The sequence below is a fragment of the Phalacrocorax aristotelis genome, chromosome 1, assembly GCF_949628215.1.
Source record: "Phalacrocorax aristotelis chromosome 1, bGulAri2.1, whole genome shotgun sequence".
In the NCBI taxonomy this organism is placed as follows: Eukaryota; Metazoa; Chordata; class Aves; order Suliformes; family Phalacrocoracidae; genus Phalacrocorax; species Phalacrocorax aristotelis.
The window spans coordinates 150,598,700-150,616,008 of NC_134276.1; the positions used below are offsets into that span (position 1 = coordinate 150,598,700).

At 47.5% G+C, this 17,309-nt stretch overlaps 1 protein-coding gene across 1 annotated transcript in view; it reads left to right on the forward strand.

Moving 5' to 3' along the window:
- CACNA2D4 (calcium voltage-gated channel auxiliary subunit alpha2delta 4) overlaps positions 1-17,309 on the forward strand; it is a 132,844-nt gene that overhangs the window by 51,732 nt on the left and 63,803 nt on the right. Inside the window, exons 23-27 of the mRNA XM_075115745.1 lie at positions 1,147-1,244; positions 3,236-3,329; positions 4,662-4,751; positions 6,851-6,978; positions 10,166-10,246. Of these exons, the coding sequence (XP_074971846.1) occupies positions 1,147-1,244; positions 3,236-3,329; positions 4,662-4,751; positions 6,851-6,978; positions 10,166-10,246 (491 nt within the window). The remainder of the gene's footprint in view (positions 1-1,146; positions 1,245-3,235; positions 3,330-4,661; positions 4,752-6,850; positions 6,979-10,165; positions 10,247-17,309) is intronic.

Here is a 17,309-nt window from a genome sequence, read left to right on the forward strand (position 1 = left end):
CAGTATGTCAGACCTGTCAGGAAATTTTGTTGCAAGCTTGGCAAGAGATTGAAGTGCTTTTTTAAATCCTAGCTTATTTTTGGTTGGCATTCTTCCGAACTGAGCCTAGACCTAATTTCTAGTGAACGTGGAGCTGATTTATGACCCCTGTTTCAATAGCAAGCATAATTTATGGTTTTGCTTTGTTTGGATATGAAACAGGGTGGAAGCATGGCACTTTCCATTTATTGCTGTGAGGTTTGGGATTTTCATGAACCCAACATCCAGTTACACCCAGGCACATGAACCCAGCCTGTTTCAAAGCCAAAATAACTATATTCAAGAAACCCTGCAGCCCTTCACACTTCTCATTACACTGTCAAGTTTCACAGGCAGTGCATTTAAGACACAAGCAGTGACTTCTTCTTCTTCTACTCCTAACTTGGGGTGTCAGTTTACCACACTTTACATATTCATTTCTCTCAGACTCTTCTCATAAATAACTCCTTTCAGCCCCTTTATGAGTTGTAACTCTCTTATAACCCCTTCCTCTCCGTTGTCCTGACAATGAAGCAGTCAAAATTGGAAGCAGGATTAGAAGACTGGGTTTTTTTTCATAGTACATTTGTAGTATGTTCTCCCACTTCTCCCCAAACTGTGTCCAGAGGATCCTGCAGCTGTGTCTCTTTGGGACAGCTTTTTTTGCCACCATATCATACTGCGAGTTCGTTCCTCATCTCATATTTTGTTTCTATGTCTCTTGGTTTATCTGCTCCCAAACCAGTTTTACTCACATTACACGTGACCCTGTGCTTTTCATGTCTCTCCATCACATCGTTATTGTGCACCTGTGTCTATATGAACATCTTAACATATAATACAGATAACTGCTGGAAGTATTTGGGACTGCTATGTTGCATTGTGAGTTTATGCTGGAGAACATAACTAAGCACAGCAGTCAGATTTATTGGTGTTCTGTTTATTGGTAGGGTTTGACTTACAACCACGTTGTTAGATTTTGAGTGGGCACAGCATGCAGCAGCAGCAAAATCTTTGCAGCCCAAGCTTTCTCATTAAATTTTTGTTTGCAGTTATTATTTTCCAGGAGCATTTGCTTGACTGTGGTTTCTTTTTGCCCTTGTGGGCTTCTTCTCCCCTCCCTACCAGGATTTACTGCATCACCGACATAGATCCAGACCACCGGAAGCTCAGCCAGCTGGAGGCTGTGATTCGCTTCCTCACTGGAGAGGAACCTGACCTGGAATGTGAGTCTCAGGCACCAAAGGGCTCTGCTGGGATTTTCCTGTACTCATCACGGGGGAGAGGGGACTGTGACAAACTGATTGGTGTCAGACCTATCTCCTGTGGCACCTGCTCACACTGGCAGGACTGAACTCAAGCCCAGCTTAATTCACACGTGGAAATGAGCTTAGGATCCACTTCCTTGTCTCCACCAGAGGACCTTTTTTCCACTTCAAAGCTGTCACATTACTCAGCCTTATTGACGGTCTCAGCACAGGAAATACTGAAAAGAGAAAGGCTTGAGTGGAGCTTGGTGGGGGCTGCACACCATGTTTAAGACAGACTGACCAGTTGGGCCAGAGAGGGTAATGGCAGGAGGAGCCAGGAAAGCTGCTGTGACTACTCTGCTCCCCAGGGCACCAGCCAGCATCCTCTGAGGGCTGCATGGTGCCATCTAGACAGATGGGTTCTTTCAGAACAAGGATTATTAATTTTGCTTTCAAAACTGACTTGGGTAACTGATTTGGGGGAAAAATTGTCACAGAATTATTATCTTTCCTGCTCCCCCTGCTGCTAATCGCTTGCACCAGGTCCCATTCTCCAGGCAAGGTGTAGCCGTACAAGCAGCTGATGCAGCACCACTACAAAGTGCCATCTCTGTCAGGGGGCAGAGGTGGGCAGCTGTGCATCGGAACTCCCTAGAGCAATTTAGCTTTAGGGTGTCCTTCAGCCACTTTCACAGCTTCATCCCCCTTAATTGTGCCAAGTACAAGCTTTTACATGTAATGCACCACCTGAAAGACACAAACCCTTGGCATGAGGACAGGAATTTCTTAAAAATAAAAACAAATGTAATCCTCTCTTGCACAGTGTGAGCAGAGCCCTTCCGGCTGTCTTTGGAGGAGGCCGAAAAGAGGAGATGTAGGAGTTGAAAAGGCTAGGGAAGAGGAGGAGGAAAGTTTCAGGAGAGGTCACTATGAGAAACACGCAGACTTGGAAGTGCTGTGGAGGAAAACCAAATATGATTTGGACACAACCTAGATATGTAGGGCCTGGGATGGGAAAGATCTGCTGGTGAGCTCTGGTTTTGAGGTCTGAATGACAGCAAGGATAGAGAAATGGATTCTGACAACTGTGACAAATAAAGGACAAAAAGTTGGAAGAACTTGGGAGAAAATATTAGGGGAGACCTTGGACCTCAACCCAGTAAGTGGAGGCAGAAGCACTGAAATAGCGGGGCATGGCTCCATCTAGAACAGCACTGAAAGGGGCATATCTGCAATACGATAGCCATCGCATTCTCACAGCACAAAATGAATGCAGGCAGGGCAATACACAAATGAGGCAGGTCAAATAAATGGGATCTTAGAGTATGCCATTTAGCACATGGCATATTTGAACCTACCTAAACACCTCGCGGTCCCAATCCAGGCTGGACTAGACTGGTAAACTAGACTGGCTCGAGCATCTGGGGGAAACCAGGACAGGACAGAATTTTGTGAGATTTACAGGAAGGACAGAGGTGTAACACAGAAGCCAATGAACCCAAGGTCAGGGTAGAAGCCATGATGAAGTCACTAGGGACTTTGAAGAAGCTTCTTGAGTGAAATGGGGTGTCTGGTGTCCTTCCAAAGGGCACCTAGAAGAAAGGTCAAAGCAAGGATTTGAGGCAATGGCTGTGGACAGCCTGTTTGATCAAGGAGAAGGTTGGAGTGAAGGCCTGACGAATAACTTCATTTGAAAACCTCTCGCTTGCCCACACTTTCAAACCCAAACCCTTCCACTGAGTTTGCAGGGGAATCAGTCTGATGATCTTTGTGTAACATCCGTTCTTGTGCTGTCCGCCATCCAGGGTGGTAGGTCCTGTTCTTAGCCCTGCAAGGGGAGGCTTCTTTTTGTGCCATGTTGTTTCGCTGCCCTGGGCCAGGCGGATGCTCCATAATAAGGAACTCTCTAAGACATCTAGGGATGTACATGTCTTTCTCTCCTCATTCTTGTTCTCTCTTCTTCTTAGGCGATGAGGAGTTGGTCCAGGAAGTGCTGTTTGATGCAGTGGTCACTGCACCCATGGAGGCCTACTGGACAACACTAGCACTCAATATGTCCTTGTAAGTGTATGAGAAATAAAAATGAATAAAACACCATTGAAGATGCATCTCTAGATGCTATGGGCTTATGCAGTGCCTGAAACAGCCACAGATCCTTGCACAGCATATAACAAATTTTAGAAATAGCTCAAAAAGGTGATAGAAATAGCTCAATAGCTTTAGAAATAACTCAAAAAGTGTCTCTTGGGAGCGGACTCCAGCAAGTTAGGCCTTCTCAGGGGAGCCTTCAGTTTGGTGAGTTTGTCTGAATATCACTGGAGGACAGCAGTGATTCAGATGCATCAGTGCCAGAGCTATTCAGCACAAGTTCTTTGTGGCACCTAGCTCAGACGCACTGCATTTGCCTCTTCAGGTGGTAAGAGTTTGATATCTCAGGGCACCAGAGACCACTTCAGTTTAAAGTTGTTATAAGTTATTTCCCCATGCTTCATTTATCCCTTTGAACAGCAGCAGCATGGTTTGGCTCAACTTCCAATATGGCTGTAGCAGAAGTTCCATCCCAGGTGGCAAGAAATGTGCTCCCTTTCCTGCAGTGAAGAAAAGGGAGTTTGATCACTGCTGGTGATGGCTTCAGACTGAGCCTCAGGAAGGGAGTGGACAGGCTGCCTTCAGTAAACAACTTTCTACTTTACTATTTGCAGTGAGGCACCTGTTGCTTGTAGTATCTAGCATCATGTCACACAGATGCTCAGCAGAAAACATGCTACTTACACAGATGTGTGGCCATGGGACTCCTGCCCCTGTTTCAGTTACCAGTACCCCTACCACTAACAGAGCTTGTGCCAGCAGCAATCATGATAGGACACCCAATTATCAGCACACCTTTAAATGGCTATACCACACACACTCCTCACTTTGAGGCCACCACGCTGCAGCAGGCTCTCCACCATGTAGCTGTCCCATCTGTGCCCTTGATACCTCCAAATCAATCTACTGCTTCAGAGCCAGTCTGCTACCCGGCCCATCCTGTGTGTGCCTGAGACAGCTGTTCTCTCTCTGCCGTCCCTCTCCCTCACTTCAACCTCATGCAGGCAGTCTGGAGAAGGGCAAAAGGAGCTTATGGTCTGCTTAGAAGAAAACCAGATGAGCAAATTTCAAAGGTGTGAATCTAGGCACAGGTCTCAGCCTGCCAATTGTTAACCAGTAGCAACCTCTTGCCATTAACAGGGAGGAGCCAGTGTCACTCCTGGTGTAAACGGGTTATATTGCAAATGAACCTGGGACCACGTCTCCAGGTGTGGCTTCTAGTTTGGAAGGCCCTCACCCTGGGGCAGGGAGATGGATATTCTTCTAAGAACTGTTTGCTTCTGCTTGTGTGTTTCTATTCCACAGGGACACAGGTGTTGAGATGGCATTTCTGGGCACTCGGGCTGGACTCATGAGGAGTGCCCTGTACGTGGGTTCTGAGAAAATTTCCAACAGGTGAGTCCCTGAACTGCATTAAAGGGTTTCTCTCTATGTCTCTGAAGGGGCAGCATGAAGTCACCACCAGCCTTAGAAATGTACAGGGGGAGGAAGAAACAGAAAGGAAAGGAGCATCACCTTGATGGGCATTGGTGCTGATTTAGAGAGTCAGGGTAGGGGTCCTTTGTCTTCCTCTGGTCCTTTTGGGCTTTTCTTAAAACACTGTCCCAAAGTGCATTTATTTCAATGAAAAACTTCAATCATTCCCTGACTTCAGTCAGCTAATAGGAAATGTCTGCAGCTACTATATATCCCCAGGACCATTTTGCAGTGCAGAGGTTCTGCACTCCACTGGCCCGGTGACATTGCAGCTTGGCTAGGTTTGATCTTTCTGTCTCAATTCCTCTTCCAGGTTTGTTCTGCTCTGCCTCTTGCATTCCCCATGTCGCAGTAGTAACACAGTGCCTTCCAGTGAGGCATTAAGTGATATGACTGACATCTGTCATATACGATTCATTCTCTTGTCCTCTCCCTCAAGGCAGAAGTGTGCATTCAGTGGAGGGTTTTGACATGGAAAGGGTATAGTTTGCATTTCTGTTGCATTTGAATACGCAGGCTAGTGCATGCTGCTGTAAGAAAGGACAGGTCACAGAGGCAGAACAGCAGATAGAACAGAAGGGGACAGTGTCGGTGGTGGTCCTTAGCTTCTTGGCAGCTGTTCACTGCCTCTGAGTTCCCCCAAAACACAAGTTGCAAGTTCACGGCAGAGAGTTCTGCTGTGCCTTAAAGGTGATGCTCTTCATGTTTTTGAGGCCGTCTGGATAAGCCTCCAGATAGTCAGGCTCTGGCATCAAGGGCAAAAACAACATGTGCTGCAGGAGGTTAATGCAATGATTCCCTATTCCCCGCTGCTCATCAGGAGTGTCGTTCCGTGCTTTTAAACAGCCGCAGTCACCACGCTGCAGTGACAGACCCCTGCACATCACACAAGAGGCGCTTCTGGAATCCCCTGAAAGGAGGGAACCGTATAAATGAGTAATTATCATCACATCAAAATATACAGCAAAATGAGAGCCTGAAAACAAATAGGATTTGTCAGGCAAGACATAGGGACCTCCAGGGAAGCCAGTGACCTGATTTTTCATGAGGTGTCTCCTGCTCACCCGCTGCCATGCCCTCAGGACCCACCCTCTTGCTTTCAGGAGCACCCAATGCCTCAAGTACTTCAGTCCAGACATCTCTGGGAGTTCATTCAGTATTTAGCCACAGCACCATGACCTTCAGTTTTTTGGGTTGGGTTTGGGAGGGGTTTTTTGTTTGTGGTTTTGGTTTTTTTTTTGTTTGTGTGGTTTTTTTGTTTGTTTGGTTGGTTGGTTTTCTGGGGTTTGGTTTTGTTTTCTTTTTCCTTTTAGGAGACTCCCTAATTTCCTTTTCTCACCCGCTCCCCATTCTCCTGCCTGCTCACCCCCGCCGTGCCCCTCGCTCCTCACGGCGGAACCGGCCAGGCCTCCCGCGGGGAAGGGCCACATATTGCCTCCCGCTCTTCCCACGCACCCGCCGGGCCCCGGAGGCAGCCACCGCCCTGCCGCCGGCGGGAGCCTGCGGCCCGCCCTCGGGGCCGGTGGCGGCGGCGCCGGGGGCCTCGGCCGGGGCAACAGCGGCACCTGGCGGGCGGCCGGCAAAGGCGCGGCGCCGGCGCCGGTGCGGCGGGGAGCGGCTCGGAGCGGGGTGGGGGTGCCGCCGCTCCCCGCCGGGCCCCCGGGCACTGAGAGAAAATGGCGGCGGTTACGCTGAGCCCGTCCCGGGGGTCGGTCGCTGAGCAGCACCCGCTGGGGGGGTGCGAGGCACAGGGCGGCAGGGTACCCGCGTTTCGGTAGGGAGGGAGCCCGCACAAACCGCCCCGGAGTCCCCGAGGCGAGGGGTGCTCCCCGGGCAGCCTTGCTCTGGCGCGGCCGGGTCAGCCGGGGGTCCCCGGGCTCCCGCCGCCGCGGGAGAAGCCCCAGGTGATGAAAGGCGGGTGATGTGCCCAGCCCTGGGGTCCCACGGTGTCACCCCGAGGAGGGCTGCCGCTCCTCTGCGCCACGTACAAAAGGCTGCCCTGGGTTTTCTCCCGGCAGGAAATTCCTGACAGGGAAGGACAAGGAAAGTATCTTCACCATGGACCACTTCCCTCTGTGGTACCGCAGGGCGGCCGAGCATCCCCCCGGGAGCTTCATCTACAGCATTGTTTCAGAAGACGATGCAGGTAATCCCAGCCTGAACACCAGAGCAGAGAAGCAAAGAGAAAGCTTTTCACATCTTGTGTCCCATGCCATGCCTGTCTCTTTATTGACGCCTCCTGCAGAGTGGGAAGTGCTAAGACCCAGCCTCTCGGCGTAGGGGCAGACGGGTCATGGCCAAGATATGGGGACTGCACACAGTGGAAAGACAGCTACGAGCAGTAGGGAAGGCTGCGTAACATCAAGTAGCAGAGGAGATGAAGGACACGTGGAAACACAGGGCCTAGGTAGACCAAAGGATTTAGGGATGTGGCGGGGTGGAGGACCTCGTGGGGCTAAAGGACACGTGAACTGTGGCAAGGGAAAGTGGAAGGTAAAGGTACTGCAGAAGGAATTAGACACATAGGTATGACCAGGCCTGGGAGGAGGCATCATCAGGCATATTGGGCGGCAGTAAGAGCTGGGACTGATGAGGGATCAGCAAGCTCTCAGTCAGGAAGTGTAAGTTTAGAGGGTGTAATTTTTTCCATCGCCACTTTCCATGACAGGAAAGAGTGAGTTTGTTATAGAAGATGGTGGAAGAAAAGGGGGGAAGGCTTTTCCATAGTTCCCTGTTGATGAGGGTATCTCATTGGTACCCTGTGCCCTTCCCATCTTAGTACTAGACTATGGCACCTCTTGCCCAGCTAAGGAGCTCAAACAAGAGAGGAAAACAAGGGGTGGCTTTTCAGTGTCTCTTGCATAGGGTGTTGGCTCCTGTGAGTTTGTGGGGCTGGCCAGGATCTCCTCAAAGGCTGGAAGAGAGCAGAAGAGCCTAGAAACAAACACTCAAAACAAAGTACTTATGTGAGACTCCTACACAGAAGGCAGAAATCCCCTCTGTGCTCCTCCCTGGCCCTTAGCTCTCCATCTCTGTCACGGAGCTCAGCACTTTAGCTGTTAAAGCTTTTTGTGGCGCAGTGGTGGGAGGCTGGTGGGTGGGAAAGCAAGTAGCAAAGAGGAGAAAACCAGACTGGGAGGCAAGAGATGAACCAGGATGTAAAGGAAGAGGAATGGAAAGAGAAAATGCTTGAAACCTTCCACGAAAGCCTCCTTCTGCCCAGCCCCCTTAGATCTCACTTAAAAAGCAAGCGCGGAGTGAGGGGGAGGCATGGCAGAAGGAACCTTTTACTTCTCTGCATGCCACGGCATTTGCTCTTTGGAATAGTGGATGGGTTAGAAAACCAGGTAGTGACACCCTGTGGGGCTTCCTAGGGCAGCCATGACCCTGGCCACAGTAGTCACTGCTGGCTAAACACTGGGGTTGTGACTTGATGTGGCTTTCTTAGAAGTCATAGGTAGTTTTGTGTGGATAAAGAGAGAGGACAAGCAGCTGCCACTATTTTTTTGTATTACATCTCTATTGGCCAGAAGCTTCAACGAAGTCCAGGATCCCATTTACTGGGAAACCCTGCAGGCACATTGTAAGAAGTAGTACCTGGCCCTGAAGACCTTATGCTGAAAACTGTAAGGGAGGTTATCAGTCTCTTTAGAGACGAGCAGCTGGGCTTAGAGAGACTGTGATCCATGAGATCACGCAAGGTGCCTGTGAAGAGCTAGGAAATAATACCTAGTGCTTCTGAGCCACAGTGCTTCACTGTTAGAGCAGAGTCTGGGCCCTTCCTTGACATCCAGTGAAGCAGGGGTGCCCCACCTTTTGGCCAGAGCAAAGCACCCACTTTATTTTTAAATTCTTGATGATTAGATGCTGAAGTATCCCTTTCATGGTTTCCACATGACTCGGTACGTGCCACCCTGTGGCAAGGGGTTTTCATGTCAGATATACTTCTCATCACATAAGAGAGAAGAGCCTGGAGACCTCCCTGTTGGGGAGGAAGCTCACAGGAATGGCTGCAGGTCATCAGAATAATTTATCCAGGCTGCTCCTTCCAGTGTCCCAGAGAGCAGACAACAGCAGGGAAGGCTCTCCAGCTCAAGTAGAACTGTTCTTGCAGCCCAGATCTCCCATGTGTTGGGTGTTTGGGGTGTTTTTTGTCTGTCACTTTTTTCTAGGTACCTTTTCTGCTTAGTGTATTTTGCTTATTTGTCCCATCTTAGGGAGAGCAAGAAATTTGGGGTTCACCATAAAGGCAGGATTAGGCTCAAGGCATGTGAGCATAAGTTGGCTGGATATTAGTTTCACCAGGGCTTTACTATTTCTGACATACTTGAGCAAGTTAATCTGGTTTCAGTCCAAAAAAAACATGAGTGAGATATTTCAGGCTAAACTGTGGTAGACACAGAATCGTGCTCAGGACACACTGGGTACCAACAAGAATGATGAAAGCAGTAACAAATGCTGGAGCTTTTGGGAACGAAAGAATCCTTGATGCGTCTGTCTGAGCAAGAGATTTCCATACAGCATGTGAGAAGGGAATCAGTTGCAGCATAAATCGATCGTGCTGACCTTCAAGATGTTCCCTGGCAGTTCCAAAAGAGGTGCCCCATCTGAAGTTAATCTAATCGCTTTAAGAAAATGCAGAAATGGAATCTGTTGCATAGACAATTACAGGCTGAACAAAGAGAGGGGAGGTGGGGTTCAGTTGCTTAAACCTATCCTGCCCTGTGGGAGCTAAGAAATCTTCACGGGGCTGGTGGATGTGTCTCAGGACCTACAGGGCGCTTAAAGCAGCAGCTAAAGGATAATCAGAAGACCCTGGGGCATAAAAGAGTTTAGGCAGCGAAGTCCCAAAACACTTTGTTTCTAAAATGGAGGTGCTGTGTCTGTCTCTCTAGTTTGTAGTGCTGGCCTGGCTTGGGTAACAGAGCTAGGCATAAGCCCGGCCTTTTGCTGTGCAAGAGTTGAGGTCAGAGCTACCTGTCCTGCTTCTCCTCTGTCTACAGAGTTTAGCTGGTGCATAAAGCAAAGCAGCTTTCTGTCCTAAGAGAAGCTCTATATGCCCAAAACTGAGGAGGTCAGTCCTTTACATTTTATGCTGAGGATGCTACTTTTATCATGGGACATTATCTAGAAGAAAAAAAAAATCTACTCATAGCCCTTTAGGTTGCTTATGTGTCTTGAAAGATGCAGTCCTCCAAACTCTTCGATGTTTCAGGGTTGAGGCATATGTATGCAACGGCCTGGATGTGAAACAGCGTGAGCAAGCTGCTCCTGCTGCATTTTACTACTCTGGTGGTAAGCTAACCAACCCTGCTGTATTTGTGTCTTGACAGAGGGAGGTGACCTGCCAAAAGTGGTGACAGTGAGCACAGCTGTAGCTGTGGCTGTGGATGGGAAGAAGGGTATTGCTGCAGGTAGGACATTCTGTTTTTTCTTTTTATCTTGAATGAAATGGTTGCATCTTATATTGAGAGTGGGAGCTGAGAGCTGTTAGCTTGTCATTCAAGGGAGATGATGGACGCTGCAATAGCTTGTGATGTTGAAAACGAGGCTAAACAGAGAATATTAGAACAGGTACTAAATGATTGATAGCCTTTTGAAAGGGAAACTGGCTGTTTGAATGGAAGCTTCCCATCATCAATGCGGGTGAATTCGTGGATTGAGCCTATTTCTCTGGAACATAAGTAGGCTGAGAAGTCGGTGCATGTTTTGAACTCTTTGCTGGAGACAATTTTGGTTTTGGAAAAACAGCATGTTCATGCATCTCCATCATTATCTCAGCTGAAAAATAACTTTTGCTGGTGGAATGGGCTTGTTGTTAGATTTCCAACTCAGACATATAGATTGCCAAACTTACCTTTGTATCTGATCTTTAAACCCCTTTTGTCAGACCTTCCACTAGACTGTGTGTCTACTTTTGGGAAATTCATAAAGCATGTTATTTCAACAGAACCCCAAAGCTTTTGAAGCTTTACCATTTTCTGCAGCAAATGCTTCAGCCTTTACAGAAGTACAGTAAATTCAGAAGTGAAACAGAGCAGCCATTTAATGAAACAAAGCAACATTAATGAGTAATGCTGGCATCATATCCAACTTAGATGCTCTGTGTAGGACTATTGGGGTAAGAGAAGATGTAGGTTAGTGGAATTTTTTTGAGACCTGGAAGCATTGACTCAGGAAGAGGTTGCTGGAACAGGTAATGGAATAATTATCACCAGAAACATGCTAAGATGCAAAGCTGCTTGTGAAAGAATGGTTAGTGTTAATGGAGTCCTGTATGGTGGAAGGAAAGACTGAGTAGATCAGACCAAATGACTTTGTTATAGGAGTATCCAGTTGAGAGAAGGCCATGTAACAGATGCCTTCAGATTGAGAGTAAGCCATTGCATTTGCCTAGGCTGGGGTAGGATACAATGAATGGTCTCTAATACTACTAATCAGTAAAACTATGACAGTTTAACACCGTCATCTGATGAAGCATTCCTTCATTTCCAGGCTTTCAGTAAGTTCTAGTTGAGAATGGTACTCTCTAAGTATCACCTGAGCATTGAGGAAGTACTCAATGAGTAAGGAGTACTCAACTGAGGAAGGAGGGGTGTTATGAAATAGCATTTTTCACTGATATGCCACCATTTCTAGCCCAAAGACAGAAAATTATCATGAAGTTTGTCCCAAGACCCCTGTGAAATAGAGGTTGTTTCAGTAAAGTTCATGTAAAGTACATGCTTGGGTCATAGAAGCTGTTCTCAAAACTGATACTAGCTGGCATTGTTATGAGTATATACCCAGCAGAGGATGAAATAGCATTGAAACTATACCAAGGGTCTCTATGCAGCACTGGCACATTTTTCTAAGCATGAATTTGGGAGGATAAAAAACATTAAAAAGAAAAAGATTGTTTTGCTTGATTCTTTTCCTTCCCTTTCCTCACCTGTAAGTTGGAGCAGTGGCACACAAGCAGTTCATATGGCACTCGGCATAAATACAAGGGAGGAAACTTCTGGGTGGAAGAACTGGAGCAAGAACAAGTGGCAGGAGGATCTGTCCCTGACAGAGCCATTTCTCTTCTGCCAGCAGTGTTTTTCACAACCCCTGTGGAGTTTCCACCCCCTCAGTTATGCTGAGTGCTGAATCAATGGTGTGGACATGCTGTGAAGGGGCAGGATCCTCTGCAGAAGGAAGAGGAGGGTACGGGAAGCAACAGAGGATAGGGAAAGAAATCGTGTTTAAACAGTAACAATAAGGTAAAATTTCTGTCATTGTGGAAATGATACAGAACAAACTAGTTTCCTCACTGATAACCACAGAAGTTGAAAGATAGCAATTAATCCTCAGTTGCTTTCCTTCCTTAGAGGTACCATGGTCCCTGTTGCTTGCAAGCACGTTGGGTCACCTGACCACAAGCATCTTCTTCTTACTTCCACACATGGTACATTCTGCTAGGTGTTCTTTATTCCCTGTTTCTTATGCCTTGAGGAAAACTACCCATATTTCATCCAAAATATGGGCTGCAGGGCAGCACCGAGGGAAATAATGTCTCTCAAAGGGTCCAAAATCCTTCAGGTCCCCAGCTGTAGCCCCCATTTACTTCAGTGGGAGTGCATGTCTGTCCCATCTGCTGGCTTGGACACAGGTTTACAATACATTTGGTGGGTTTCAGGGAGCAAAAAGGTACTATATTACCATCTCTGTTTCCAGTAGTGACTAGTTTCATTGTCTGAATCTCTCATAATGCCAGTAGGGGTGGGGAAAAATAAAAAAAGAATTCTGGTTACACTACCTCTTGCACTACTGTTTGATCTTGAGGATGGCAGCTTTGTGAATAGGATGTAGGATTCTCTTCATTTCCCCTCACACTAATATAATCATCCTGGGTCGCTAGGACCTGATTCTAGGGGGCTTCACCCCACAGCAGAGGCTGCAGCACAAATTATGCTGGGCAGTGCTGTAATACCATCCTGGGTACAGGAGAGAGATGAAGGGAGGGGAGTGAGTGGAGACACAGCAAGAGGCAATCAGAGCAGAATGGGATGCAGATTGTTGTTGTTGTTATTATTCTGATGGCATAAGCTCTCAGTGGGTTTGATACTGTGTTCATTTAGAGTTAGGATACTACCAGAAGTCAGTTTGGTACCCAGCATTGTTTCCCAGAAAGCCAAATATCTGGGTAGGCTTGTAGTTTGTGGGTAGATGCTGTTACAGTTCTGTAAAAGGGGAACAACAGATGCTTTTTATGTGCCCCTATAAAAGTGCAAGTGGTATGAACTGGCCTGTCATTCTGCCACTGATTGTTACTGTCACTTGTTTGACTTGATGGTGCTTGGGGGGATTTGTAAGCACTCTGAAATGTTCACTACGTATGCAATGAAAAATTAAGCTCTAGGATTTACAGCCGTGCCAGGGGCGGGGGGAGCACCCCCAGTACCCCCATGGGGAAGATGCCAGTGACAGGGAGCATTGGGCCCCTTTTCTTCTGGCAGCTGAATGTCAGTCTCCAGCCAAGGCGGAGAAAGGCAAACTGGTAAAATCAAATGTCCAGGAAGATGACACAGGCCTGGACACTGTCAGGGTGTGAGGGAGCAGTCAGCTGTGATTAGAGAGCAGGCTGAAGGGCTGAGGTCTGGCTTGACTCAGTAGGGAACCCCAGAATAGGTTTGGGGGGAGACCAAGAAGCTCTTCTCACTGTTAGAGTGGCTAGTCCATGCAAGGACAGGTGGGGAGGTGGCTAAATTCAGGAGGAAAAAGCAGTATCCTCTGCCCTAGCCTACCCTTTGCCCTTTTCACCCATCCCTCTTCTTCCCCTGTGGGCCAAGCGCCTGTACCTGGGGCACAAGGGGGACAGACAAAGGGTTCAAGGTACCTGCAGGTCTCAGAGGACATGGTGGAGTGAAGGCAGGGTTCGCCTGCGCAAGCTGAGTTGATGTGGTCTCTTTGGTGGGAAGCCACACAGGCGAACCTACCCCTGTCTTGGCTATACCTGTTTCTTTGAATTAATAATATCTACCTGCTATATGGTGCTTTGGCACTTCAAAGCACTATGCAAACATTAAGTAAAGCCTGGATGATTAATTATAATTAATTAAAGGCAGCTATTCTCCTGGGATGTCAGTCCAGTACATCTCATGCACACTAACTTTGTTGGAAATGAAAAATAAGGAAATGTGATGGCACTCTCCCCAAGCCAAGTCCTGCCCTAGATAGTACCATCATCTGCTCCCTCCCATGAGTCAGTAGCCTGGGGCCTTCTGGTCCTCAGGGGCTGCACGGCAGAAATCACATGTAGCTGCTGACAGAAGCTTTTAGTGATTTAAAGCCCCAGTGAAGCTGCTGGAATCTGTGGAGGAGTTTAACTGTCACTTTGGGCTGTGTATGACGTCTCTTTCATTGCCTGACCTTCTAGCCGTTCGACTTACATGGCTGTCGGTTGGCTGCCAGTCCCAACAGGGGCAGGTAGGGGTTTCTTTCCATTAGGTTCCTTGCCAAGATTGTCGTGTCTCAGGGATGGGAAACAGCTGATACCAGCAAACCGCAGGGCATGCAGAGGCTCCATGCTGCCTGTTTAAAAAAATCCAAACAGGCACTTGAGAGATGCAAGTTTATTTTATACGATAGCTCTCTCCTCTGTTTATATTGAAAGTTACTGTTAGTTCTTGTCTGCAGTGATTGGACTACAGTGCAATCATTATCCCGTGAGACCAACAGTGTATACAGATGTAACTGGGGAGAGACCTAGGCAAGCTCAAACAAGGGTGAGAGAAGAGAAATATTGTCTTTATTCTACAGAGAGTTGTGGGACACTGAGTTATTATAGGCCAGTATTTTCAAAAAACCTCGGTATCCACAGCAGGACCAAATTTTCAAAAAAGCTTAGATTTTTTTTCAAAAGTATTTGAAATCAATTCAGTCTGAAAAATAGATAATGGGAAGTAATTTTGCTGTTATACCACTGGTTAAAATCCAGTCTCTATCAGTCCAATGAAAGCTCTTCATTTGAAAAGTGATTACTGGCCAGCTTGATGCCTCTCCATCTTCTTCCTTTGTCCCCAGTTTTGGCTACCTGCTGTCTGTTACCACCGTGCAGAGAGGAGGTGCAGGTGGCTCTTTCAGCAGTTCTGTTGCTGTGGCACCTTTTCAAACTAATCTACACACAATTCTGTATTCCTACAGTTTTGTTGCTTGGGTGGATAAAACATTTCAACCTTCTCTCTAGAAAGTGACTTTTGCACCTGTAGAAGCTGTTGAAATGCATGGGAATAAGCTACAATAGCATAAACACCTTTTACGTGGGAATAGCTGCATCCAAGCTGGAGAATTAAAATTATTTTACTAGGCTGGCTTGGAAACCAGCATAACATTACCCATACAAAACCTGAGAGCAGCTGATCTCTTGAATGTGTGCTGAGATATTCAGAAGGAATGCCATCCCTCTTTTAATGCCAGAGGTTGTGCCAATATTGTCCCAGTGCAGGGACTTCTGTGAGCTCCCAAGGCATCACCGGGGTACCTTTATAGAAATCATGGTCTCCCCTGCATCCAGTGGTAGCGTGGGTAGAAATAAGCCTCAACTCAATTTTCAGCCCATCATCTGCTACGTCTGGTTTCTGCCTCATGCATTACCTCCTGGCAATCCCCAAAGCCCAAGCAGTTTCTTAGGCATCCCTTTGATCTGACAAAATGAGAGACATCCAAAGGGGCTGTGCCTTGGTGCTCAGTCATAGTATGTATTAGGGGCACTCAGTAAGGCAGAAATGCTGATGATTTTAGTACTAACAGCAGCCATGCCTTCTCCACCTCTCAGGACGTCTGTCTGGAGGCCATTATCAGCCGGTACACGTTTGGCTGGCCTGAGGGTTGAGGCAATACTTCATGGGCCAGGGTATCAACGTTACACGGTGCCACTGGTGTGCCAAAACCAGTGTCTCTTGCATCCTTCATCCATCCACCTGCCTGCCTGCCTGCCTGCTATCCATTGCATTCTACTTTACATACTGAGTCTTGGGGGAGAGACCTGTAAGCATAAAGGCTGTTTTTTGAGGTGTTTGTGGGGCAGATGCAGTCTGTTTTATGAGCCTGACAAAAGTGAGGTAGTTGCCTTATTTTGTACTGGTTCTGATCTTACAAACTCTGCCTTTCACCAAGGTTTGGTATAGGTGCTGGGGCCACATGGTTCCCTGTTCAGAGTTGGTTATCCTCCAGCCAGGTCAGTGAACAGGCAGGAAGAGCAAACATCTGCCTGCAAAACTCCATATAGATGTCTCCATGCATAGATGGTAACTGGTGACAATGGGGTCAAACGAGTTTATTTTATCCTCAAAAGAATGCTAAAAATAGGTGAGACATCTTCCATAGCATTCTGCCCACTCTGGCTGGACATCAGCAATTTCCTTTTCTTCCAAGGAAAAGACAGCCTATGCTGTCTGCGTAGGCTCTAAGATCTTCAGCACAGGGATTGTGCCTCCTCCCTGTGCCTGTGGACATTGCCCATTGCCTTGGGTGTGAGCCCTTGGCTGGGGGAAAAGCAAAGAAAATAGCCAATTCTGTAGAAATTCAAATATTTCCTTGTAACCTCAGCTGAGTGCTGGAGTTTGCACACTACACCACTTGCCAGGAAAAAAAAAAAATTAAGTGAACTAACTCCCCTTTCCTCAGCCCATGCAAGCAGCACTTTGCCTAGTACAGAGCAAATGCCCCCCTGTGGGTGCATGCCTGTGCCCAGACCCTGCCCTCACCAGCTGTTTCAAGGTATTTTCTCAATAGGACACCATAAAAACCTGTGAGCAATGTGATTTCTCTTGTGGGGTCTTGTGAGGCATTTCTCTGGGACATCCCTAGTCCCGGAGCCTGTTCCAGGCTGGAGCTCCAGCCCAGGAGCCTGTTCTTGCCTGTGCATAGAAGAAATCTTCTAGCCTAAGGTTATCCATCACTGCCGCTTCTATAGCTCCTCTGATTGCCATGGCTGTCACGCTTGAAGGGAGAAGAGCCCTTGACACTAGATCAGGAGAGGCTTGCATATAGCTGGATTTTTTAGATTGGCACCCGGCACCTTTGCCATGTTCCCTTTGCTTGCAAATTATTTGAAATCATTTTAATTCTGAGCCGAATTAGAGCAGTGCGCGAGTCGTCATGGCAACCATTTCCTTGTGCCTTTTGGTCTGACTCATTGCAGACAATTACTCTCGCGCTCCAGGATTCACAGATGTGATAGGAGAAGAATCATGTGCTGGGCTTTCAACTTTTTTTTGCTTTTAATTTCCTTTCCAGCCTCTCTTGCATTAACTCCTACCTAGCCAGCATCAGCAGGGACCTGTATCTCTGCCCAGGGCCATGTGGGCCCATGGGAGCACATTGCATGTAGAGTACATGTAGATGCACAATGTGTGAGGGGATTTGTGCGTGCGTGTATTTGCATACATGGTTTCTCTGCGGTGCATCGTGTGGCTGTGGTACCTATCTGTGTGTGTAACTACAGGTGTGCAC